General features: G+C 66.3%; 1 protein-coding gene across 3 annotated transcripts; it reads left to right on the top strand.

Annotated features, from left to right (window-relative positions):
• Positions 1-14,114: 14,114 nt before the first annotated feature.
• LOC308517270 (uncharacterized protein C1orf159) lies at positions 14,115-23,435 on the top strand. Of its 3 annotated transcripts, none has more exons than XM_081088381.1 (9): positions 14,115-14,156; positions 17,797-18,035; positions 18,184-18,259; positions 20,442-20,528; positions 20,785-20,850; positions 21,664-21,798; positions 22,002-22,027; positions 22,111-22,141; positions 22,511-23,435. In XM_081088381.1, the coding sequence occupies exons 2-9, from the start codon at positions 17,964-17,966 to the stop codon at positions 22,606-22,608; spliced, it is 591 nt and encodes a 196-aa protein (XP_080944507.1). In that variant the 5' UTR covers positions 14,115-14,156; positions 17,797-17,963; the 3' UTR covers positions 22,609-23,435. The 3 variants fall into 3 exon arrangements, with proteins under 3 accessions (XP_080944507.1, XP_080944506.1, XP_080944508.1); XM_081088380.1 differs by having other exon boundaries at positions 21,713-21,798; XM_081088382.1 differs by lacking the exon at positions 14,115-14,156 and adding an exon at positions 14,185-14,528.
• Positions 23,436-24,377: the final 942 nt, after the last annotated feature.

Consider the following 24,377-nt stretch of genomic DNA (forward strand, 5'->3'; position numbering starts at 1 on the left):
ATCGGGACTCGGCCGTGAGTTGGCTGTTGTCTCACGGAGAGGTCTCCCATCACCGCCCTTCCTGCTCTGACCACATTCCTCTGGGATTTCCATCATGAGACCACACCCCCACCCATGTCCACCTCCCTGGTCAGGCAGGTCTCCATGACAACGCTCCCATTTTGCCACGTGACCAGCTGCCCGTGGAGCCGTCCGCGTCTTAGGCCCCATCTTGCTTCGTTGGCGCCCCCCATGGCCCCTGCCCCTGGGCTCAGAGCCTGGGCGGGACTGACTCCAGCTCGGGAAGGACGCTGGTCCTGCCGACCAGGAATCCCTCCCCCAGGTGGGGGGGCACACGAGTCTCGTTTCACGGAACGGATTCGGTTTCCTGGCCCGAGCTTCCGACCTTGCCCCGTCGGGAAATGTGAACCAGGGACCGGCCGCTCCTTCCTGCGGGGCCCAGGGTGCTTTGCCCGCGAGCGGCCGGGTCATGATTGGGTCCCACGGGCAGCTGGGTTCCTAGCAATCATCTGTTGCTACCGGAAGCTCAGTCACACCCACAAACGGCACAGGGGGCCGAACCCCAACTTCCCCGGGAGCTGGGAGCCCCTCGGGCCTTTCGTGCAGACACATGAACTGAATGTCCAGGGGCCGTGGGGCCTCGGGTGGCGGCTGCCCCTTGGCCAGCCTCAGCTTCCCAGCCGTTCCAGAAGCCCCCAGTGTGCGCCGAGGCACCCCAGCGAGGAGCAGGCACGCTCACCCCACCCCAGCGAGGAGCAGGCACGCTGTTTCTGTGAGACCCTCCGAGGCCCGGAGCCTGCCCAGGCCCCAGCTCCCGGCTCCTGCTGGGACGTCCGCGTCCCTGATGCCACCGGCAGCTCCAGGGTGTCCCAGAGACGACCACAGCTGGACGGCAGCTCAGACAGAAATGCTTCAGAATCGGGGGGTGGGGGTGACCGCCGACCCCACGAGACACACTGCACCGCGAGGCCCCCTGCCAGCCTCAGTCCTACCTGGTCCGGGAGGACGGGCGGCCGCGGCGACGAGGCTCCCGGGCGGCGTCAGTGGCCTGGCCGGCGGGGCGGGCGGCGTAAACCTTTGCCTGGTACAGCGGCTCCGCCGCTCAGCCCAGGAATTCCGCGTTGAATAATTTTTAACTTCTGCTCCGAGGGAAAACCAGGTTTGTGTATCGCGTCTGTCTGCACAGGAATGCCAAGGGCTTTCCGTTCAAAGTAAATACGTCAGGACAACAGGGAGGCTGCCGTGGGGAAAAGAGGAGAAAAAACAGAAAAGGAAAGTGGTCAGAGGGCGAGGCCGGGCTGCCCCCCTCGCTGGAGGGAGCTGGCAGCATCGAGGGGCGGGGGCACCGGCTCCCCCAGCCCAGCCCCCGCGCCCTGCGTGCCCGGCCCCACATCCCGGCCCAGTCCTGTCCTCATCCTGGGCTCCGGCCGTGACCCCGCGCTGGACGTGCAGAGGCCACACGGAGCTCCTGTGGGCCCCGTGGCCACGACGGGGGGCGGACAGCCTGGTGCCCCTGCCCGAGTGACCGGCACACGGCGCTGGAGAGGCAAAGCCCGAGACCAGTTCCCTTTGACCTCAAGTTTCTCCAGCTCTAGGACAGCCTGAGACCCTCATGGTGCCCCCGGGGAGACCCCCATATCGTCGTGGGAGGGCACTGGGCCCCCAGGGGACGTGGCGTCAACCCACGGGTCCAGGCAGCCACGCAGCTCACCCGGCCGCTCCAGCCCGCTCTCTCCGCACGTGGCCTCAGCGCCGTGGAGGGAGCCCCCGTGGCTGTAGAAGCTGAGCCCGGAGGCTCTCCCCCAGGCCCCCCGGGACAAACCTGGGGACATCCGTGGGCGCAGGGGTCCTCTCAGGCCGGCGTCCCGCAGGGTGTCACAGAAAAGAGGAAACGGCCGAACTCCGGCGTGGCCACAGGGAGCTCTGAGGGCCGAGGGGTGTGTGTGGGGGTGCCAGGCACCTGCAGCCCCGTAGGGTCCCAGCCCCGGCCACACCGGCCGGCCCCTCCGGTCCCACAGGCCCCGTGCACCAGGGCTCTGGCGTGAGAGGCCCTCCCTGTGACGCTAACGGGCTCGGATGCGCCCCCGCTAGGCCCAGGCCTCCCCTCCAGGACATTCCGCTCACAGCCTTTGCTCCCGTCCTCACCCATGGAGGTGGGCCCCACGCACTGGACACAGCCCTTCCCGACACCCGGGGCAGCGGGTCCCCGTGGGACCATGGGGAGGGGTCCCATCAGCTGCGAGATGCGGGCTCTAACGTCCTGAACGCTCACACTGGTCTCAGGACGGAGGCTCAGGGGGAGGGAACACAGACCGCAATTCAGAAAAGGGAGCGGGACGCGGTGGGAGAGAACTGACGCCCGTCCGGCCCGCGGGGCTCAGGGGCGGAGCGTCGACCTGTGAACCCGGAGGTCAGGGTTCGATTCCCGGTCGGGGCACTCGCCCGGTTTGCGGGCTCCGTCCCCACGGGGGGTGGGGGGTGTGTGTGTGTGCAGGAGGCAGCCGATCAATGTTTCTCTCTCATCATTGATGTTTCTCTCTCCCTCTCCCTTCCTCTCTGAAAGCAATAAAAATAAACCTGTGCAAAGAGGAAGAACATGTCGGGAAAGCTGCTGCCCCGCGTGGCCGACCCCAGGTTCCCTCGGAAACTTGTCACACGGGAGGGAGGCCCTCGGCCGGGAAGGTGTCTGACACCGAAGCAGAGACTCACGCGCCAGGGCAGAGCGAGGTCCCGTCCATGCAGATGCGCGCCCGGCTCTGGGAGCTGCGCCCACCGATAGCAACAGGGGAGCCGCACAGACCAGACGGGTGCACCCCAGGGTGCAGGCTTCCTGCCGGCACTAACCACAGCCTTTTCAGGGGACGCTGCCGCCACCTCCCGAGGGAGGGAAGCAGAGACACCCCCCCTCCCCGGGGTCATGTTCGTGAGCTGGGACCAGGAGCCGCTGGGACGGGCACTGAGGCTGCCACAGCCAAGGGCAGTGGGAGACGGGGGTGTAGTCTGGGGCAACACGCGGACCAGGAAAAAAAGGTGGGGGTCCTAGGGAAGTGTCCCCAGCAAGGTCAACAGCCATGGGGGAGTAGTCAGAGTGGACAGGGGTGAGAGCAGGGTGAGTGCAGAGGGGCAGGTATGGTGGAGGGCACACATGTGTGCATGCATGCATGTGTGTGACCATATAAATCTCTGTGTGCAAATGTGTACCTGCATGTACAAGTGTGTGAGAGCATTGCGCATGTGTGTGCATACATGTGGACATGCATCTGTAAGCATGCTTGTGTGTGAGCGTGTGCACCTGTGGGCATGCCTGTGTGTGAGCGTGTGCACCTGTGGGCATGCCTGTGTGTGAGCGTGTGCACCTGTGGGCATGCCTGAGTGTGAGCGTGTGCACCTGTGGGCATCTCTGTGTGTGTGTGTGCAACTGTGGGCATGCCTGAGTGTGAGCGTGTGCACCTGTGAGCATCTCTGTGTGTGAGCGTGTGCACCTGTGGGCATGCCTGTGTGTGAGCGTGTGCACCTGTGGGCATGCCTGTGTGTGTGAGTGTGTGCACCTGTGGGCATGTCTGTGTGTGAGCATGTGCACCTGTGGGCATGCCTGTGTGTGAGTGTGTGCACCTGTGGGCATGCCTGAGTGTGAGCGTGTGCACCTGTGGGCATGCCTGTGTGTGAGCGTGTGCACCTGTGGGCATGCCTGTGTGTGAGCGTGTGCACCTGTGAGCATGCCTGTGTGTGAGCGTGTGCACCTGTAGGCCTACCTGTGTGTGAGCGTGTGCACCTGTGAGCATGCCTGTGAGTGTGGGCATGCCTGTGTGTGAGTGTGTGTGCCTGTGAGCATGTCTGTGTGTGAGCGTGTGCACCTGTGAACATGCCAGTGTGTGAGTGTGTGCACCTGTGGGCATGCCTGTGTGTGAGCGTGTGCACCTGTGAGCATGTCTGTGTGTGAGCGTGTGCACCTGTGAACATGCCAGTGTGTGAGCGTGTGCACCTGTGGGCATGCCTGTGTGTGAGCGTGTGCACCTGTGAGCATGCCTGTGTGTGAGCGTGTGCACCTGTGGGCATGTCTGTGTGTGAGCGTGTGCACCTGTGGGCATGCCTGTGTGTGAGCGTGTGCACCTGTGGGCATGTCTGTGTGTGAGCGTGTGCACCTGTGGGCATGCCTGTGTGTGAGCGTGTGCACCTGTGGGCATGCCTGTGTGGGAGCATCTTCCACATACACACAACCAGGCAGGTGACTGAGGACCAGGTCCAGCCCTGGGCCCTTGGCTGCTGCGGACACAGTGGCCCTTGGCCGTGAGGGCAGTGCCTGGAGAAACCCACGCAGGGCCCAGGCCATCACAGTTCAGGGAGCCCGGGAGCCACAGGGCCCACACCAGGCAGGCGGTGCCCTTCACCAGGCGCCAGCCCCGCTGAAGTCCCGGGGCCCAGGCCTGGGGGCCAGGAGGTCCCCCCAGAGCGGGTCTGGAGATGAGAGGGCCTCGCCACCACACACTCAGGGCCCTGAGCTCCTTTAGCCCCGAAGCTGCACGCACAGCTGACCGCGTCCTTTCTCCCCGGGGCGGGGGGGGGGCGCCTGGTGCAGCGACGGGTCAGCCAGAAGCCGACAGGGGCTTTTCCTTCTGAAATGAAGTGTGGCTGCAGGGAGCCCGCGGGCGGGAACCTGTGACGTCCCAGCCCGTCTGACGACAGGAAGGGCCTGGGCTGGCGGTCTGGCTGCGGGGCAGCTGGTGGGAGCGGGAAGGGAACACTCTGCCCCCTCCTTGTCGCCTCCAGACACGACAAGCAGCACGAATGTCCAGTGTCGGCTCTCAGAGCCGCCCCCCGGGCAGCCAGGGAGGCACAGCTCTCGGAAGGGCCACCGGGCCATGAGCCGGTGGTGGGAGGCAGACCACTGGTCACCATGGGTCACCACAGTCACCCACGGGTCACCCAGAGGTCACCAGAGGTCACCCACGGGTCACCACAGTCACCCACGGGTCACCCAGAGGTCACCACAGTCACCCACGGGTCACCCACGGGTCGCCCACTGTCGGGTGGGTGAGAAGGACGACCCCAGCCCTGACCCTCCTCTCACGTCGCCACAGCTGACAGCTGGTGCGTTATTTCCGTCTCCGCGACCCGTCGCTACAGCAAATGCAACGTAAACAAACGTTGGTTAAAAACCAAGGAGGCCTTTCCACCGGAGACGAGGCTGCATGTTCCCGTCGTCGTCGTCACTTCTCGGACCGGCCGGCGCCGCGCGCTCGATGCCGACGGGCCCTGTGGCCGCGTTCCGGACGGTGTCTGTCCGCAGGCGTCAGGCGACCGCCTCGTCTCCTGTCCTGTTTCCGGTTAGAATTCCAGGGACGAGGTGGGAGAGCCAGCACCGGGCAGGTGAGCACCACACCCGTGTTCCCTGCCTACACTGACGCCACGGAGGGCCCAGGGAGGCTGGCAGCTCACTGCCCACCGGCCCTGGCCCCGTGGGGCTGCCCCAGGTGGTGAGGGGACCCTGCTCAGAGCTGCGGCTCCCGTGGTCCCTCCTGGGCGCTGTCCATCCCCCCCCACCTGCCTCCTTCTCGCACCGACCACCCCTGGCGGGAGCCCCCTGGGCCTGGGAGCAGCTCCAGGGGCTGCGAGGGCTTCACGTTTGCACCGGGACCGGAGGGCTGTCTTTCGCAGGCGGGTGCCCGGTGCTGGGACCAGGCTTGCGGCTCCCTGGAGGGCCAGCCCTTCGGAGGAGTGTGGGCCTGACTCCATGTCGCCCACCCAGCACCTTGCCCCAGGCCCAGCCCCCAAAGGGCAGAGGAATTCAGTCTTGACCGTGTGGGCGCCCCGGCTCTCAGGATCGGCACTGCCCAGGAGATGCCCAGAGGGCAGGGCAGGAGGTGTCCTCACCTGGGGCCCGAGTCCTGGATACACACTGACCACCTGGGCCACCTCCGGGGCCCTCCCAGCACAGCCCGCAGCCTGGGGTCCTCACGGGACATTTCTCAGCACCCACGGCCCCTCCAAGGTGAGCAAGGCCTGAGGCTGGTGCCACCAGGAGAGGCCTGTGGGGCGCCCAGGGGGACACAGCCCACCCCGTCCCTGCACTGCTCTGGGGCAGGGCACCCACACGGCGCCCGAGGCTGTTGGCGGGCTGGGAGGTCTGCCCCCCTGGCCGAGGCCGCCCACCTGTCTGGGCCTCACCGAGCTGCCCCCGGCGTCTTTCCAGACCACAGCCCTGTGGTTGGAGGCGCCCAGGCTCTCTCCCCTGCAGTCGCCGTCCCTCCTATCGCACCATCGGCACACAGAGACCCGCACAGGACACATCCCGGCCTCTGGCCCAGCGCCCGGCTCGGGCTCGCCACGCCCTCTGCACGGGGGCAGTGCCCACAGGACCTCTCCACCATCTCCTGCCAGGTGGGCCGTCTTTGCTGAGTCCCCAGGAAACCTGAAGTCCTCCAGCGCCCCTCCTTGCCCCTTGCCGCCCCCCTGCCTGGCCAGTCGGCCCCGTGGGGCATTCCTCGACGCCAGGGCTGGGACGAGCCTTTTGTGGCCTTCGTCCCAGTGAGCCCTTCGTGACTGAATACATATTTGCCCAGGGCAGGGCTTGGTGCCCAGGATTCAGTATTAAATGGGCCTAAAGTCGGAGGATCCCTTGGCAGCCCTGCAGGGGCCCGGGCAGCCGTGGGGCGTGGGGGGCGCTGGACCTGGGGTCCCGCTGCATGCCGGGCTGACCCTCGGGCACGCTGGCATGGGCGGAGGCCAGCACAGGGACGGCCAGCCCTCCCCACGCGGTATCCTTGAGAAATGACCCCGGGGTCGAGCCTCAGGGCAGCGGGCGGGTCCCAGCTCCTGTGGCCGAGCTGCGTCCCCCAGGGCGAGACACGCTGTCACCCTTTTGTTTATTTTTTAATATGAAATTTACCGTTTACTATTTTAATGTCTAAGTAGAAAAAACTCGCCACCTAAGACACCTGTCAATGTCAAGAAACCAAGAAAAAAAATCTAGCTTTGCCCCATATGCACACGCGTATTGAACAGGTTCACTCGTCCGCCCCGGGTCAGCGATGGAGACACGGCCAGGCCTCGCCTCTCCGGGGGCCCCTCGGATGGAAGGCCCGGCAGCTGCCACAGCTGTTCCCGCGGGGTCAGAGGTGGTGACGTCCCGGGAGCACACGCTGCCCCTGAAGGTTTGTCTACTGTCAGCGAAGCTGAACTCCAGAGCAGGGAGGTGGATGAAACATCCAGTGTCACAACCTACACGTTCAACCTCAAATCAGCCGTGACCCTCGTAGAGCCAACCCCGGCAGTGCCTTCCCACCCCGGCCCGCGTGGCCCAGGTCGGGGGGCACGCCCGGCACTGATGGCTCGGGCTCAATCCCTGGTCAGGCCCAGGCCCAGGCTGCGGGCTCGATCCCCAGCGGGTGTGCGTGGGTCTCTCTCGCCTCCGCGTTTCTCTCTCAAATCAATAAAAACAACATTTTTAAAAAAGAAAGTGCCATCCCATCCCTTTTGTCACGTGCGTCCCTTCAGAGGGGAGGGGCGCACGGGGTCCCGGAGCGAGGGCCCTCCTGGTGCCTGGGTTACGGCGGCCGCGGGGCCAAGGCCCCCGGTTTGGTTTGGGTTGGGTTTTGGGAGCCGCTCGGCTGGTTTACGGGTTTGTTCGTTTGTGCTGACGGAGGCGCGGGGTTGGTTAAGAGAATAAAGAGGAAAAGGCCCACATTTCATCCTCACCGGAGGGTATTTCCTATCGATTTTCCAGGGAGTGGGAGGGGGAGAGACACAGCGATCGGTTGCCTCCCCACACACCTCGGCCAGGTGGGAGCGGGCCTGCCACCCAGGCACGTGCCCTTGACCCGAATCGAACACGGGACCCTTCAGTCCACAGGCCGACGCCCCATCCACAGCCAAACTGGCCAGGGCTGCACGTTCTGTTTTTACTTAACGGTTGGCAGGGCCCTGGAGCCGAGGCCGACGGCCCACAGCGCCTCCCACAGGGCGGCCTCTCCCCATTCCGCATGTGGCAGCGGTTCTCAGCCTGTGGGTCGCGGCCCCTTTGGGGGTCGAACGACCTGTCACAGGGGTCGCCTAAGACCATCCTGCACATCAGATATTGACATGACGACTCATCACAGCAGCAACGTGACAGTGATGAAGTAGCCACGAAAACAATGTTATGGTTGGGGGTCACAGCATGAGGAGCTGTATTCAAGGGTCACGGCGTGAGGAAGGCTGAGAACCGCTGTGCTACAGGAATTGGGGTTTTCATGGGAAGAGCTCCCTGTTTGTGCTCACTCTGTCCGCTCACGTCTGTGTCATGAACTCACTCCCCCCGCCCCCCCGCCCCCCCTCGGCCCGCGTCCCCGCGTCCCCATAGCAGGAGTCTGGGCTGATTTTGTGCCCGTTGGCTGGGCCCAGGCGCCCGATACGTGGGCAGACGTTATTCCGGCGTTTGTGGGAGGGTGTTTTTGGATAAGATTAACACTGAAGCTGGCCGGTCCTTCCTGTGGGGTGGCCCTCAAACTGGGGCGCTTGTCATGGTCCTTGGACTCAGACAGGAGGGACCCCACTGGCCCTGCTGGTCGCCCGCTTGCTGGCCGGCCCCACCAGGCCCCTACCAGGGAGCAGCCCTGACAATAAATCTCCGCGCCCCATCTGTCCTGTGTCTTTGGGGAACCCTGACTGCGGTTTTGAGTGAATGACTTGGTGCGTCTGGCGCCTCCTAGTGGAGCAGAGGCGATGTGGTGAGTCCGTGGCCATGGGGGTGGGGGTCCCCAGGGCCAGAGGAGCTGGTCACCCTCGTGGACCCAGAAGTCCACCAGAGACGGGACTGTCCTGGGACTGGGGGCGCCGTGGAGTCAGAGGGTCCCCGAGACAGGAGGATGCTGACACCAGAACAGCAGGCCCAGCTGCTCCCCGGCCGGGAGGTGCGATGACCTGGTTGACGTCCCCTCTGAGGTGCTGGTGAGGGTGTGGGGGACCCCAGGGCGCGGTGATTTGGGCTTTTAGGTGTCCGGAAGGTGGAGGCACAGGTCGAAGGCGGGGTCCCTTTTCCTCCCAGGGAAGGGGCTGCCTCTGCGCCAACCCCAGGAGCACCCCACACTCCTCTACGGGGAGGGGCCCCCATTTCAGCGCCTCCCCGAGGAAGGGTCCAGGCCCACCTTCCTCCCCAGGTCGGAATGCCGGAGGGGGTGGGGGCAGCACCCAAGGTCCAGGTCAGCGGCCCGCTGGGCGGGGGCGCCACCTGCAGGCTGGCTGGAGAATTACAAGGGGCTGATCCATCCCCCCCAGAACTGTGGGAGAGGGGGTCCCAATACCCCCAGCTCTGTGGGGAGGGTGGGGAGCGTGGGGTCCCAACCCTCTGGGGAACTTGGGGAGCATGGGGTCCCAATCCTCCCAGGACTGTGGGGAGGGCGGGGTCCCACCCCCTGGCACTGTGGGGATGGTGGGGTCCCATGTCCGCGCTCTGTCCCTGACACCAGCCGGGCAGACTGAGGGTCGAGGTCACCGGGCCCCAGCCAGACACTGGCCGAGCCCCAGACACAGCCGTGACCTGGCCACTCCGCCCAGCACGAGGCAGCGCTGTCCGGGGACCACAGGCAGGAGACTGGCTTCCCGGAAAGGTGGGTTCTGGGAGGTTCTGGCCGGGCCCATGTGCACTTAGGGCCCAGGAGCCCGGCCTGGCAGGCACCCCCAGGCCCTGTCCCACCAGCCCTGCGGCTGCCTAGAGGCCTCTCCTCCCAGTTCTCCAGGTGACCCCCGGCTTCTCGGCTGTGCACCGGGGTCCTGCTGGCGCCCCGGGTGAGTACCCCAATCCCATCCCCCCCACTCTAGAGGCAAGGCCGGGGTACCAGCCGGGGGCAGCCAGCGGCGTCTCCAGCCTACCTGCGTGCCCTCCTGAGGCCTGAGCTGGCCGTGCTGCCCTGGAAACCGGCCTGGTGCGGAGAACGGGAGGGGAGTGGGGTAAACACAGCAATTAGGGCCGCGAATCTGGCAATGAACTCGCTGATAATTGAGCCTCCCCCAGCATCTGCCAGTGGGAAGCACTAGCGACCTTCACCTGCTCCTCCCTGGGCCGAGTCCCTGCAGGTGGCGGGTGGGGGTGGGGAGCTCCCGGGTTGGGTTACAGAGCCCAGCTCTCTGCGCCCACAGGGGAGCCAGGGTCCGAGGACAGCGAGCACCTTCCTGGTAACTAGGAGCAGACGAGTGGGCCCGGGAGCAGCACAGGCCATGGAGGAGCAGGGAGCCTGGAGCCCTGGCCCAGGCACGCCCCCGCCCCGCCCCACCCCACCCCACCCACCGCCTTCCTGGGGTGATGCAACGGAGCCCCAGGGGCCGGGGGAGGAGGGGCTGTTTTCCGAGGCTCAGGCTCCTCGGGGCCCATCCTGGCCCCGTGGGTGCAGCTGGTCCGGCTCTGCCCTGAGCCGCTGTGGCTTCCCCTCTTTCTGAAGCTGCGGGTCGCCCAGGGGCTGCAACCCCTTTGCTCCAACAGCCATGATACAGGAACGGGCCGAGCACAGAAACCAAAGACCCTCGCTGACATCAATAAAATGTATTTAAAGATAAATAAATAAATAAATAAAACAGGGGTTTTTTCCTAAAAGAGAAGAAACTGAGTATACGGTTAAGAATCTTCCCACGGAAAAGCCCGGCTCCGCGGTGAACTGCAGCCAGCTCTGCGGCGAGTCCCTCTCACACAGACAGGAAGTTCTGAGCTAATTAATCCTCAGCTTGGACGGTGTTGGCAAACTGCAGCAACACGGGAACACGATTCCGTATCACGACCAGATGGGGTTCCCCAGGAACGGGAGGTTGGCTTAACAGTAGAAAATCAGTGTAATTCAACACAAGCACGAACTAAGAAAGAGAAACCATAGGATCACCTCAATAGGCTTTTAAAAATCTTTTTATTGATTTCAAAGAGGAAGGGAGAGGGAATGAAAGATAGAAACATCATTGATGAGAGAGAATCACGGATCGGCTGCCTCCTGCATGCCCCCTACTGGGGATCGAGCCCGCAACCCGGGCCTGTGCCCTGGACCGGAACCCGACCCGGGGCTTTAGTCCTCAGGCTGAGACTCTTTCCACTGAGCCACACCAGCCAGGGCCCTCGGTGGATGTTTTTAAAAAGTATTTGAGAGTCAACATCTGTTCCTGATTAAAAGCAAAAACAAACAAAAGCCCTCTCAGCCCTGTAGGAGAGGAGGGACCCTCCTCAGCGCAGGAAGGTGAGGATCCCATGGCCTTGGACAGAGGTATGGGCGCGGCTTCAAGAACCCCCTGCACAGCGCTGGCTGGTGGATCAGTGGTTAGAGCACCTGTCCTTGCCCTGAGGAGTCCCAGGTCCCGGGTTGGATTCCCAAAGGCACCTACTGGGATGCAAGTTTGATCCCCAGCCCTGTTGGGAGCGGGAGGAGGCAACCAATCTATGTGCCTCTCTCACATCAATGTTTCTCCCTCTCTCTCTCCCCTCCCTCCCTTCCACTCTCTCTAAAATCAATGGGAAAAATATCCTTGGGTGACGATTAACAAAAAAACAAAAAAGAAAGAAACTCCTGCACAGAAAGATAAAAGAACTTTATTGTTCATTTCAGGAGCTTTATGGCAAAAAAACCCCCAAAACTTAAACACCAGGCTTTCAACAGATCCCACAATGACACCTCGGAACCTTTGCCTTCCTGTGTCCACCAACCCTGAGCTACCGCCGGGACCGCGTCCAGGCCTAACCAAGCCTGCTCCTCCCTGACCACCAGAACCCGGCCGGCCCGGCCTCCGCAGACTCAGTCCGCCTGCACTCAGCAGCCTCCCGCCCCCAGGCTTCTCTGGTGGCGTTTCAGGGAGCCTGGGCTCGACCGTGCTGAGAAGCCCTGAGTGACCGCTTGTGGTGAATGGACAGCTGACGCTGGGGAGGTTCCGGGGGGAAGCACAGCCTCAGAAACAAATCACAGGAGGCCGGGACCACTGCGTCCCCGGGTCTTCGGAAGCAGCCCAGGAGGTGGACGCAGCTCGGCTCCTGGACCCGGAAAGTCGTTCTGCGACGCCTGGCAGGCCAGGAGGCGCCTTAGCAGACAGCAGAGCGAGAGCCGGGACGCAGACGGGGTCCGAGTGCTCAGGCGTCCCAGGTCGGGCCCAGGTTCCTCCTGCTCACGTGAGCTTCACCTTCCCAGGCGTGACTCCGTTCTCAGGCGTGTGTATCGCCGCCGTCGGTCACATCATTCTGAAAACCTGCTGCCGTCAGAGACCAGCTCGTCCTGGTCGCGCACGCCCGTTTCTGGTGGACGGAAGCGTGGTGTCATTCCGAGGCCAGAGGCCCGAGGGGCATCCTGGAACCGAACCTCCCGCTGCCAAGGAGAGAAACCCAGCAGACGCTGAACGCCCCCTGAGCAGTCACACCCACTCTCCCTCCGGACCCCATCCCTGTGCTTGGGGAACACCTCGTGCTGAAAGACGGGTGCTCTCTGGCTGCTGAAAACTGGACATTCCAGCTGGGGACGATGTCCGGAGATGGCATCGAGAGGGGAGGAGAACCCCCAGGACTCGGCCGGATGGGCATCCCAGAGCCAAGGAGCCTGGGGCAGGGGGTGTGGGCAGGAGCCAGCTGTCCTGTGGCCCCCATGGTCTAGCACACCTGCAGGACCTCAGGGATGCTAGTGGAAACGTGGTGCCATTCGAAGCCGGATCTGGAGACAACACGAGGCCGGCCACAGGCCCGAGGGGCAGCCCTTTCATGAGCACACATGTGACTCACCGAGAGGCTGTCACTTTTGTCCAGGGTGGCTCAGAGGCCGAGCCTGAGACCACACATGTGGAAATTCACCCACTTTGGTGCCCTGGTGAGACAAAGCCAGCCCAGGGGGCCAGTCCTGTCACCTTGCCCCATGGTCTTGGGACTGATTGGGGCGCACTCCCAGCCCCCTCCCTCCCGGGAGTCCATGGGGTGGAGCTTGGGCGGGAGGAGGAACCAGTCCAACCAGCTCCACTAGCTCAGAGGAACCCAGTCACCCGTCTGCTCATAGTCCCGTGGACGTGGACCTGCGGCGAGACCTGCAGAGCCCGTGTAACAGTCGTGCACGGTGGTGGCCCCTCCCTGGTCCAGGCCAAGCCACAGGTCTCTGTTCAGTCGCCGGCCCAGACACTGCTCTCCAAGTGGCCCTTGAGGAAAACTGGCTCCGCCCGGGACCCAGAGAGCAGCGTCTCTCCTAGGATGACACCCCGCGGGCACACCCAGTGCCCCTGCCTGCCTGCTTGCTCTGGGGGCCAACCCCACCCCCAGGGAAGGTATAACCAGGCTGGACACGAGAAGGGCAGTGGTCAATCTCACTGTCTTTTCTCCCAGAAGCTCCTTGGCTCCCCCCTTCCCCCGGGGCGCTCTGCATGCCCAAGGGAGGTTTGACCAGGCACCGCGATATCCTGTTTCATCTGACCCCACAGAGGCTCCACATCACCCCCAATTCCGTCTTGGGCTTCACATCAGGAGCCCCACGCGGAGTGAACGTCCCTGCCCAGCTTGGCCGGGACCCGCGCGGGGCTCGCAGCCAAGCGTCCGAAGGGTCTGGGCTCGGGAGCCTCGGTTTTTGCAGGCGCCACTCGGAGACAGTGAGGCACCCAGCAGCGAAATGGGTTAGTCCGCGCGCTCTCCCATCCACTCAGACAACGGCCTCCGCACATCGGCCACATGGCCCTGTGCTGTTACTTTCTCTAGTGGAGCCGAGGGGCGGCCGGCGCCAGCGTCGCTTCGGCCGCAGGCGGGAGCCTTCTATCCGCGTCCGAAACCGGGTCAGATCTGCTGTCAGCACTTCGCGGCCCGCTGCTGTACTGCCGCCGCCCGGCTTTCCGGTCTCCTAGCAACGCCAAAGACCGTCCGCGCGCGAGGAATCCTGGGCAGTGTAGTTCTCCCCTCCACCTCCTCCCTCCCTAGCCCAGTACAGGGCCCGGAGGCTAGGACCACGGCGCCCTAGACTACACTTCCCAGGTCGCTCCGCAAGCGCCTCACACGGCCTCGCGAGAATCCTGTAGCGGAACCCACCCGGCGAGAGTGGGCTCTTGCGAAGACCGCTGGGAAGTGTAGTTCGGGGCTGGTAGTCTCGCGCCCTGGCACCCGGGCTGTGGCAGCGGTGAGACTACAAGTCCCAAGGTGCTCGGCGCGACCACCTGGAGGGCGGGGGGTACGAAAGAGGAACCCAAGGGGCGCCGGGGTGAGTGAAAGGCTGGGGGTGGGCGGGCGGCGGGCCCGTTGGGCAGGTGCGGGGCGGGAGCCTGGGCGGCCTGGAGGCGCAGCCCCGAGGTCGGGGCAGTCTCGGGGCGGGCGTGGGCCGGGGACCGGACAAAGGGCCCGAGGGAGCCCCCGTAACCAGACTTGGGGCCCCGTCCCGAGCCCCCCGGGCCTCCCACGGCGCCCGCTGCGCCGGACCGTCGGGAGCTGCGGCCTCTTCCCCGGGGTTTCCGCGTTCATCGCCCGACCGCCCGGGCTTGGCCGAAACGTAGGTTTCGCCGTCGCAGCCGAGCGTCGTCGCCTGAGGACGGAGTAGATGCTTTAGCTCCGACGTGACGGAGACCAGGTGGTTCGGGTACGGTTTTTACAGCATTTCAGGCAACAGCGTCTGGCAAATGCAGTTTCTGCCCGAAGCCGTTTGTGACCGAACCTGTAGCCGCCTCGTCCCATCGAGTTCGCTTTTGTTCTGCGTGGTTCTCAGGGTCGCCGCCGCCGGGACGGCAGCCTTGGCCTGCCCTTGGGGTGTCGCCGCGGGTCCAGCGGGTCCCGCCGGCAGGCCTCGCTGTGCTCAGGAGCCGTAGGAGGAGCCAGAGCCGGGATTGCGCAGAAGCCCTTTCCTGGCGGGCGCACCCCACCTCCGCCCCCTCCCCCACGAGTCCCTCCCGAAAGCCGAGCGAAGGGCTGCCCCGGCAGGTGGTCCCCAGTGGCCGGCCCACAGCCCCTCGCCCAGGGTCATCTGAGGACACGTGGTCTCCGCGCACAGGTGCCTTTGATGGTGGTCAGCACGCAGGTCCCTGGGGGTGGACACCAGAGCGCTGGGCAGCGCGAGCTCCGCAGTCACAGGCCAAAACTTGAAAAAACCGTGTGCTGCCCTGGCCGGTTTGGCCCAGCGGATAGAGCATCGGCCGGACTGAGGGTCCGGGTTCGATTTTCAATCGGGGCACCTGCTGCCTCCTGCACCACCCCTACTGGGGATCGATCTCTCTCTTCCTCTCTGAAATCAATAACAAATACATTAAAAACACTATTGATTGGCTTTAGAGAGAGAGAGGAACGGAAAGAGAAACATCTGTTTGCTCACTTACGCGTTCATGGGTTGCCTCTTGTATGTTCCCTGACCTGGAGTCGAACCCGCAACCGTGGTGTCCGGGATGACGCTGACCAGCTGAGCTCCCCGGCCGGGCGCGCCTTCCCCCTCACGTCCAGCCGGCACTGTGTTCTCTCTGCGAGTCGCGGTTTTAGGAGGAAAAGCAGGTGTTAGGGCTGCTTTGCGAGTGGCTTTTCACACCGGCTCCCTCTGCAGCTTAGCCGACCAGCCGAACCCACACGGACGGTGACGTCCCGCGGGCCTTCGTGGGGGCCCAGCAGTGGGAGAAACAGGTGCTGGGCCGCGCGTCCCCACGCCCCCTCCAGCCGCAGCGTCCGGAAGGCGGGGCGTGTAGGTGGGGCCCCCCTGCTCCCGGCGGACGCCCAGGAAAGCCTTCCTGTTGGGGAGCCTGTGCACAGGGTCGTGGGGCCGGGACCCAGCCCCTGACCAACTGACCAGAGCCATCCCAGTCGGTTCCCCTTCCTCGTGGCCGTGACCTGACGGCGGTTCTGAATTGAGACCGGTTTCCCCAAGGAAATAAGAATTGGGAAGAACAAGTAGTTCCATTTAAATTCTCCCCGAGTTTCTCTTGACCTTGTAGATGTCCTTTTACCAGCTACGTGGCTTCTTGGGTCCAAAACAGAAAATGACTTGCATTTATCCAGTGGTTTTGAGGTGTGGTTCCCCCTCAGTGGCCGGCACAGGCAGGTCCAACCAGTTCTGACCCATGCGTCCGGCTGTGGCACTGTGCGCCATGGTGCCAGGACACACCCTGCGGTCCCGGGGGCTCCTGGGCGGGCTGAATGTTTGCGCCCCGAGTCCCCAAGGCGAGCCCTGGGGGGGGGGGTAGGCGGGGCCTGCGGGAGGTGGTGAGGGAACCTGGGGGGAGGGGGGGTGCAGGCGGGCTCAGTGCCTGGGAGCGGAGACCCTGCCCTGGCTCACCCACCCGAGAGGCCTGAGCGCGCGGGGGACCGCCTGGGAGTCAGAGGGGCCTCGGGCCTCCTGGCCGAGGAGCAGCCGGCGGTGTGGCTGCTGTGGCGGAGCGGGAGCCGCAGCGGCGAGTCCCTGCCCCGAGCGCCCACCGGCCGGGACGGTTTCTGCAGCGGCGCCTTGGTTCCCGCGAGAAACCTCATTAATGGAGCCGATGGCGCTGCCTCCGCCGGCTCAGGTTCCTGCGTGGCCGCCCACTCCTCCTGGGGCCGAGCTGATGGTGCCGCCCGGCCTCTGGTGGGATGGGGTGCAGGGCGCTTCTCCGCGTGGCCCGTGTGACTGAGGGTGTGCACGTTCTCTATCCGCTTTCTGCACACGCCCCCTTTCCCCGCCACATGCCCCCGTTTCCCTGCGACACGCCCCCGTTTCCCGAGACACGCCCCCGTCTCCCTGCGACACGCCCCCGTTTCCCGTGACACGCCCCCGTTTCCCGAGACACGCCCCTGTTTCCCTGCGACACGCCCCTGTTTCCCTGCGACACGCCCCCGTTTCCCGAGACACGCCCCCGTTTCCCGAGACACGCCCCCGTCTCCCTGCGACACGCCCCCATCTCCCTGCGACACGCCCCCGTTTCCCGAGACACGCCCCCGTTTCCCGAGACACGCCCCCGTTTCCCGTGACACGCCCCCGTTTCCCGAGACACGCCCCTGTTTCCCTGCGACACGCCCCCGTTTCCCGTGACACGCCCCCGTTTCCCGTGACACGCCCCCGTCTCCCTGCGACACGCCCCTGTTTCCCGTGACACGCCCCCGTTTCCCGTGACACGCCCCCGTTTCCCGTGACACGCCCCCATTTCCCCGAGACACGCCCCGTCTCCCTGTGCGGACACGAGGGTGACAGCAGGCTACATGCTCGTGTTTGCACTCGCCGCCCCAGCACCTCCGTCTGCTTTTCTGCCAAGTGCACGGTGTCCCTAGCGGGGACCTTCCCACGAGAAGACACTCGCCTGCTGTGCCGTGTGCCGGCCGATGGCTGGTGGCCCTCCCGGAAGTCGGCGGGAAGTGGCCAAAGCTTGTCTGGCTCACGCGGGCTGTGGGCCTGGCTGCAGGAGGGATGCGACCGCTCGGCCCTGAGTCCCGGACACGGAGGTCCGTGTCGAGCTGGGAGCTTTGCTTGGTGTGTGTGGCTCGGTCCTGTCCGTCTTGCTGTGTTCCACCCCTAGAAGGCTTTCTGGGGGGGCCCGGGCCTGGGTCCGACCTGTGTCACCCTGTGATGTCCTTCCCTCTGCTGTGAAGAAAGTGGGTGAGACCAAGGTCCCTGTGACATGCTCCCAGAGGCACCCTCCCACCCAGCAGGTCCGGTCCAGTGGAGATGCTCAAGACGGATTCGGGTTTTACCAGGACCCAGCGAGGTGATGGGCGGCCAAGCCCGGCCCAAACTCATGTGCAAGGACGGCTCCGCACCCCTTTCTGCCCAGCCCTCCTCCTTGCGGGAGGCTATGGCGGGGGACAGGGGGGACCAACCCGGAGCTCCGGAGGCCAAGGCCCCGGCCTCGTTTGGCTGCGCCGTGACCGCCGTGGGCCTCACCCGGCACCTTGATTTGCAGGCCCCAGACCTGGCCGTGAGACTCCGGGCAGCTCAGCACCCTGACCGCAGAGCGCAAGGCTGCGAGGAGCTGGATGCCTGCAGCTCGCGTTCTGTGGGGCCAGGCCAGGTCCCCCGCGCCCGCCGGCAGCCCGCGCCCTCTCTGCTGCAGACCCTGCACGCTGGGACATGGCGCTCCCGCGCGCCGTCCTCCTGGCCGGCCTCCTGGCGGAAGTTGCCAGCAAGTCCTCGGACAGCGCGGTAGGTGCCCTGCCCTGTGGCCTGGGTGCCAGGAAGTAAGGTTGGCGCCTGCGGCCCCCGGGGCTCTGGCCCTTCCCCCTCGAGGCCCCGCACACGCCCTTGGCTACGGGGTCTGGGAACTGACAACTGACCGGCCGTTCCCTTCCAGGGCCAGCAGTCCAGGTGCTGTGTGGACGTGGTGGACGCCAACACCACCTGCCCCGGCGCGAGCCTGTGTGGCCCAGGTGAGCATCCGGCCTGAGCCCGTGTGGCTCTCACCACGGCCGGGAGGGCAGGGGGTGCGCAGACCTCGGGGAGATCGGAGGGCACGGGGCGGGAGGGGTGGCCCCATGCCAGCCTCCCTCCTGGCCTGGCCGCCTCCTCCTGGCTGGTGGGCAGGGCCCATGGGAGACGGGTGCTGAGCAGCGGGAGGAGTGGGAGGCGAGAGGCTGGCTCTGCGCCCAGGGAGGCCCGGCTGAGGGAGGGAGGCCATCGGCTCGGCACGGAGCCCCGAGAGGAAGTGGAGGGCACCTGCTGTGTCTTTAAGTGTCTTGAGCTGAAAATAATTTTTATGTCAAAGAGGCATGTTTTAGGCGACACAGTCTGGCTTCCTTCCGTCCCTCATTTGACATTGTACCTTCAGGGGCTCACGTACTAACGCCGAGTCGGTCGCTGTAGACTCGAGCAGACAGGAGCCGCCTCGGTCAGCGCCCGGGGTCTCCGTGTGGGGGGCAGTGTGGCGGTGGCTCCCCGGTGAGGCCTCTGCAGGGGGCGGGGGGAGTAGGAAGCACTGCTGTGGAGACAGAACAGGGAGGCCGATGGAGCAGTGCAAGCCCGGGTTCGTGTCCAGAGAGCAGGCAGCCGAGGACGTCCAGAGGCTGAGCTCCAAGCCCCTTGGACGGAGGGAGGACAGAGCCGCGTCGATGGGTTTCCTGGCCGCTGCCTGAATGTCTGACGGCCCTGGGGGCTGTGGCCTTTCTGAGCGCCTCGCCCGGCAGCAGGCGGGAAGGCTGTCCACGCGTGACCGTCCAGGACTTCAGGGCGTCCGGCTCCGTTCCCGGGGCTCCGGCCAGGGCAGTTCTCGTTCTTAGTGACCCCTCGCCAGGCTGGGAGAGAACTGGAAACGCCGCGTGGAAGCTGTAGGCAGGTACGGGTGGACGAGCAGATCGCGATGGCGTCTGGTTCCAGGCACGTGCACCTCCGCCGTGAGCAGGCGGAACCCGCAGCCACACTGGTTAGTTCTCCCGAAGACGACGTCTGCGTCACCCCTGCTGCCAGAGGTCGCGGCTCGCTCGCCGCTGGCTGGCTGCTCACGTGCGCTCAGCTGCGTGAGGCTGCGATGCCACGGGAGCGTCTTCTAGGCTGTGTGGTGGGACCTTTTCGCAGTCTCAGGTTGGACTTTGAAAGCTGAGGACTCGCCATCGACTGCGCCGCGGTGTCTGTAGACCTGGGTGAACCCTCTGTCCTCAGGCCCTGCTGGGACCGGCCGCCCTCTCCCCCCACGAGGCAGGGCCAGGTGTGTTCAGAGGGCCTGTTGGCCCCTGAGTCGGCCTCACTCCTTCAGCGTGTGGTCGCGGTCCTGGCTCCCTCGGGGCTGCCCTGCACCCACCGCACAGCGGGCTGCTTGGGGGCGTCGTGGTGGCGCCAGGCCTCTCCCGGGCCTCCTGCAGCCGACCCTGGAGCGAATGCCGTGGCCTCCCCACGGCCCTCCCCCCGAAACGCCAGGGGAAGGCACGGAGCTCACCATGGTCACAGAAGCCGGCCCAGCACGGCGCGTGGGGGCTGGCGCTGGTCACGGCTGCGCCCATGTGCCCGTTGGGGCCCTGCCCTCACTGGGAGCCACAGCAGCAAGGCCTCCCTCGCTGACCCCTCCGTGGGTGAAACGTCTGGAAGGTCATTGAGAGGGGCCTAGCCTGTGGCTGTCCCCAGCTCGGCCGTGGCCAGCACTGCACTCGGGGCCGGTCAGCATGTGTTTGCTCAGCCTCCCTGCTAAGTGCTGAGGATGTTAATAATCACAGTGAAGGACCCAGTCCCTGCCCTGAAGGGTGCAGCTGGCAGGACGGGCTGTCCATCGGCCACTGGCCGGGCAGAGCTGGCTGCTGGTGGCGGCTGGCGGGTGTGGGGGGGTTGGAGTATGTGGGACCCAGTGGAGGGGCAGGGGCAGCGGAGGCCACACTGGCCGAGAGGAGGGCAGCCCTCCAGGCCTGGAGGGGTGGCCTGGGCCTGGCGGTCAGGGCTGTGCTGGCGGAGGCCCGTCCAGCCTGAGGCCACAGCACCACCTGCTTTGGTGACACGGCTCTGGGACACGGCGCTCCAGCCTCTGGTGCCGCCTCGACGTCCAGACGGGCAATGAGCTGGCAGACGCCCGCAGGCACGAGCTGCCACGGTTTCGCCCGGCCGGGCGTCCTCACTGCCTCTGTCGCACAGGCTGCTTCAGGCGCTGGAACGCGGACGGGAGCGCCAGCTGCGTGCGGTGCAGGAACGGGACCCACAGCAGCTCCGAGTGCAGAGGCCGTAGGTCGCCGGTCCCCGTCCCCTCCCCCCACGCCCCCTGCCCCCCTCCCCGAGGCCTCAGCTCCGGGCCTTGCCTGTCCCAGGGCAGTGGGGCCCCCTCGCCCGGCCCCTCTCCTCGTCCCTCCCGTCCGACAGCTGTGGCTGAGAGCTGTCTGCCTCCCCGGTCACCCCCGCGACCCCTGTGGACTGTGTCTGGCTCCAGGGGGTCCTTCTCGGTCCCCCCGCGGGGCCCGCACTGACAGGTGTGCCCCCACAGTGGCTGGCCAGGGCACACAGTCCCCCGTCAACAGGAGCACAGGGACGCCTGGGCGGCCGAGTCCCGGTGAGTGCGCTGGCGCCCAGGCCCGAGCAGGGCCCCCCCGCAGGGTGGGGGGAGGGGCATCGACGGACCCAGTCCCAGTGCCGACCCGACCGTGGTGCTGGCCACGTCCACGTCAGGGCCAGACCTGGGCTGTGTGCATGGAGAGTGGTCCCGGCAGGGGGAGCCCTTAGAGCCACGCATCCACCCTCTGCCTCCCTCCCAGCCCGCCAGGCCCCTTGTCCATGTGACCGGGATGTGTGTTCTCAGCGGCCGGAGGCCACCCAGGTCCCGCGCTGTCCCCTGGCTCTGCTAGGACGGGGGGCTCGGAGGGTGCAGACACGGCACCCAGACAAGGGCGCCTCAGCTCCGGGGCCCCGGGGCGGGCACAGGACCCCCCTTCCCTGATGCCCGCTGGGCCACTGCAGTCAGGCAGGGCCGGGACAGGAGGGCGTGGCCCCTGGACGGAGGGCGAGGCTGCCCTGAGCATCTCAGGACCAGAGGTGGCGTGTGCTGCCCTGGCCTCGAGGCTGGCGGCCCCGGGCAGCCCACTTAGGTGCCCGCCTGTCACCAGGCTGGGCCGGCAGCAGGCGCGAAGGTTGTCCGAGGGGCGGCAGGTGCCGCCTTAGCTGGGATCCCACCCTCCTCCCAGCTCCTCTGTGGCCCTGCCTCCTCGTTCCTGCCTCAGGGTCAGAGTCACCGCCACTGGGGGTCGTGGCCCTGTCCATGCCCCTCCCCCTGCCTGTGCCCCTCCCCCAGCCCGTGCCCCTCCCCCTGCCTGTGGTGCCCCCTCAGGCCCACGCGTGGAAGGAAGGGCTGAGGGGTCCTTGCCTGCAGGGGGCCCTCGAGTGGCAGCCTCCCTCTTCCTGGGGACCTTCCTCGTCAGCTCGGGCCTCATCCTCGCCGTGGCCGGGTTCTTCTACCTCAAGCGCAGCAGTAAACTGCCCCGGCTCTGCTACGGGAGGAACAGAGGTGCGTCCTCGCTCCCAGGATGGCGCGTTGGCTGCTGAAGGTGGGAAGGTGGGGCTCGCCAGGGGCCACCCCCCTGAGTGCAGGTGGGAAATGTGGCCTGAGCCCAGGTGAGGGCACTGCTGGCAGGTGTGGGGGAACCTCTGCAGGGTCCACAGCCCCCCAGGCTGAGGGACCCCCAGGTGACACCTGTGCTCTTCCCACAGCCCCCGCCCTGCAGCCCAGCGAAGCCGTAAGTCACGTCTGTGCCCGTGTCTGTCCCCGTGTCTGTCCCTCCGTGCGGCACCCCCAGTCTCACTGTCCTCTCCTTTCAAGGCCGCGATGATCCCCCCGCCGCAGTCCTCAGGTACGTCGGCTCTCACGGCCTCCAGGGCCACAGCAGGGAGGCCGGGGACTGGCTCAGTGGCCTCCACCCCTGGCCGCTCGGGACGCCCAGGTCCCCCTAATCAGCCAGGGCTTCCGTGCCCTTTCCCCTTCATTTCTGAGACACGGGCTCTGGCGGGGGGGGGGGAGAGGAACCCCGCATGGGGTCTGGGGTCACCCCGCCTCCCTGGGCTGGCCCTTCACCAAGTCCCTGCTCTGCCCCTGAGGCCTGGGGCTGTCACTGCTGGGTCGGGCGTGTCCTGCCTCTGCCGGCCCCAGGGGTGCCAGTGGGTCTGCTCACACCCCGCCCGCCCCAGGCCCCACCTGACCCCACCTGTCTCCACCGTTTCAGTGCGGAAGCCACGCTACGTCAGGCGGGAGCGGCCCTCGGACAGGGACGTGGGCCCCACTGCCGCCTCCTTGGTGGAAGCCCGGGTCAGCAACGTCTGACAGGCTCGCCTTCACTGCACCCGCCCGCCCGACCGACCGCCCGACCCGACTGCCCGCCTGGAGGGGCCGCCCCGGGCAGGATGTGCCCCTGAGGCCTCGACAGGCCTGGACTCGCCTGGACTCGGCTCTCAGCCCCAGCGGCAGGCGCGATTGGCCTCCAGCCAGCTTCCTGCGCTGCTGCGTCCTGCCCGCGGCCGCTCAGCCTCACAGACCACAGCAGGCGCCCGAGACTGGCCGGGAGCCGGCTGGGAGGGCCTGGGCCTCGGGAGAGACGGAGAGATCGCCAGGCTGCTCCCTGCTGCCGTGCCAGCCGGACGCTCTGCCCTCGGAGCCCAGGGGTCAGCACCTTTGAAGGCACCTTCGGGGACAGGGCCTTGGACCGGCCCTGAGGCCGCGGCACCTGCAGGGCTGTCCTGGGCCGACCCCCAGCCCACGACCCCTGGGTGCCAGGAGCCGCAGGTGTTTCCTGGTTTCCTGCCAACTTTGGTCTCTTTTTAAGCAGAAACTCATTTTGTAAGAACGTCTGCTCCCCACACCAGGGCCCACGCCTTCCGGCTCCACCCCCCAGGACACACGGGCCCCAGTGCTGGGCTCAGGGCCGGCCCCAGGGATGTGTCCCCCAAGGCCCCTGCGCCTGGACGCTGCCTGGGCGTCTGGCCTTGTGACCTGCGGAGAAGGGAGTGTGGCGCCGGCCGCAGCCACAGTTCCCCCTTCAGTGTCCGTCCCACGTCAGGGGCCGGAGGAGGCCTCTGCGTGGCGATGCCCGTCCGGCAGCTGAGAGCAGGGAGCCACTTAGCACCTGGACCAATAAACGCCCCGTCCTCACCACAGGCCTCTGTCCTGAGCAGGCGGAGGCCCGTCCGGCTGCTGCCGCTCGCGGGGACGGAGGGGCCGAGAGGGAGGGTGGGGGAGAGCCCTCCACAAGGACCAGGGCCCCTGCCCCAAAGCCTGCACCCCGCCGGCGGGCGAGTTCCTGCACAGCCCCCATCGGGCGTTCTGGGCGAGGGGCCTGCTCCCAGCTGCCTCAGGCCGGCAGGACGCCCAGTGCCCACCCGTTGGGGCTGCTGCTCGGAGGGCTTTTCTGTGACAGGAGCTGCTGGTGGGCAACGTGGAACCAGGGGCCAGGAGGCGTGACCAGTGGGCAGTGCCAGCTGGAGGGGCTGGTGACCAGGGGCTCTGCACAGGACACCCATGGGCCCAGGAGGTGTGACCAGTGGGCAGTGCCAGCTGGAGGGGCCGGAGCAGGGGACACTGTCAGTTTGCAGCAGGTGGCTACCCATGGAGGGCCAGGGCTTCACCCCAGAGCTGGCCCGACAGCCCTGCCCGGCCCATGTCCACTGTCACCCGGATGGCGGACACCTGCTCACCTGTGCCTGGGACACCCCGCCTGAGCTTTACGGCTTGGGGGGGGGGGTGCGGGGGACGTCGGCCGGGTCGGGAGGGCGAGGGGCGTGCACAACCAGGGGCCGCAGGGGGGCTCCCCAGGCTCTGTCCTTCGTTCTGGGGATGGTGCCCAGGAACCGCCTGCCCTGCCCCCCCAACCCCCCTCCCACCCCTGTCCCTGAGCTGTGCTCTGCCCGATGCCGGGAGGGAGGGAGGGAGCCTGGCCAGACTGAACCAGTGGTGGGTGGGGCCCAGCAGAAGTCCTTGTGGGGAAGGGAAGGTGGGCATAGCCGGGTCCTGGGGTGCCGCGTGGAGGTGGGGTCACCCCCTTGCCCCACAGCAGCCCCGAGGCTTCTCCACTTCACAGGGGCTGGGCTGGGAGACGG

Source organism: Myotis nattereri (genome assembly GCF_964212035.1).
Source record: "Myotis nattereri genome assembly, chromosome: 3".
Taxonomy (NCBI): Eukaryota; Metazoa; Chordata; class Mammalia; order Chiroptera; family Vespertilionidae; genus Myotis; species Myotis nattereri.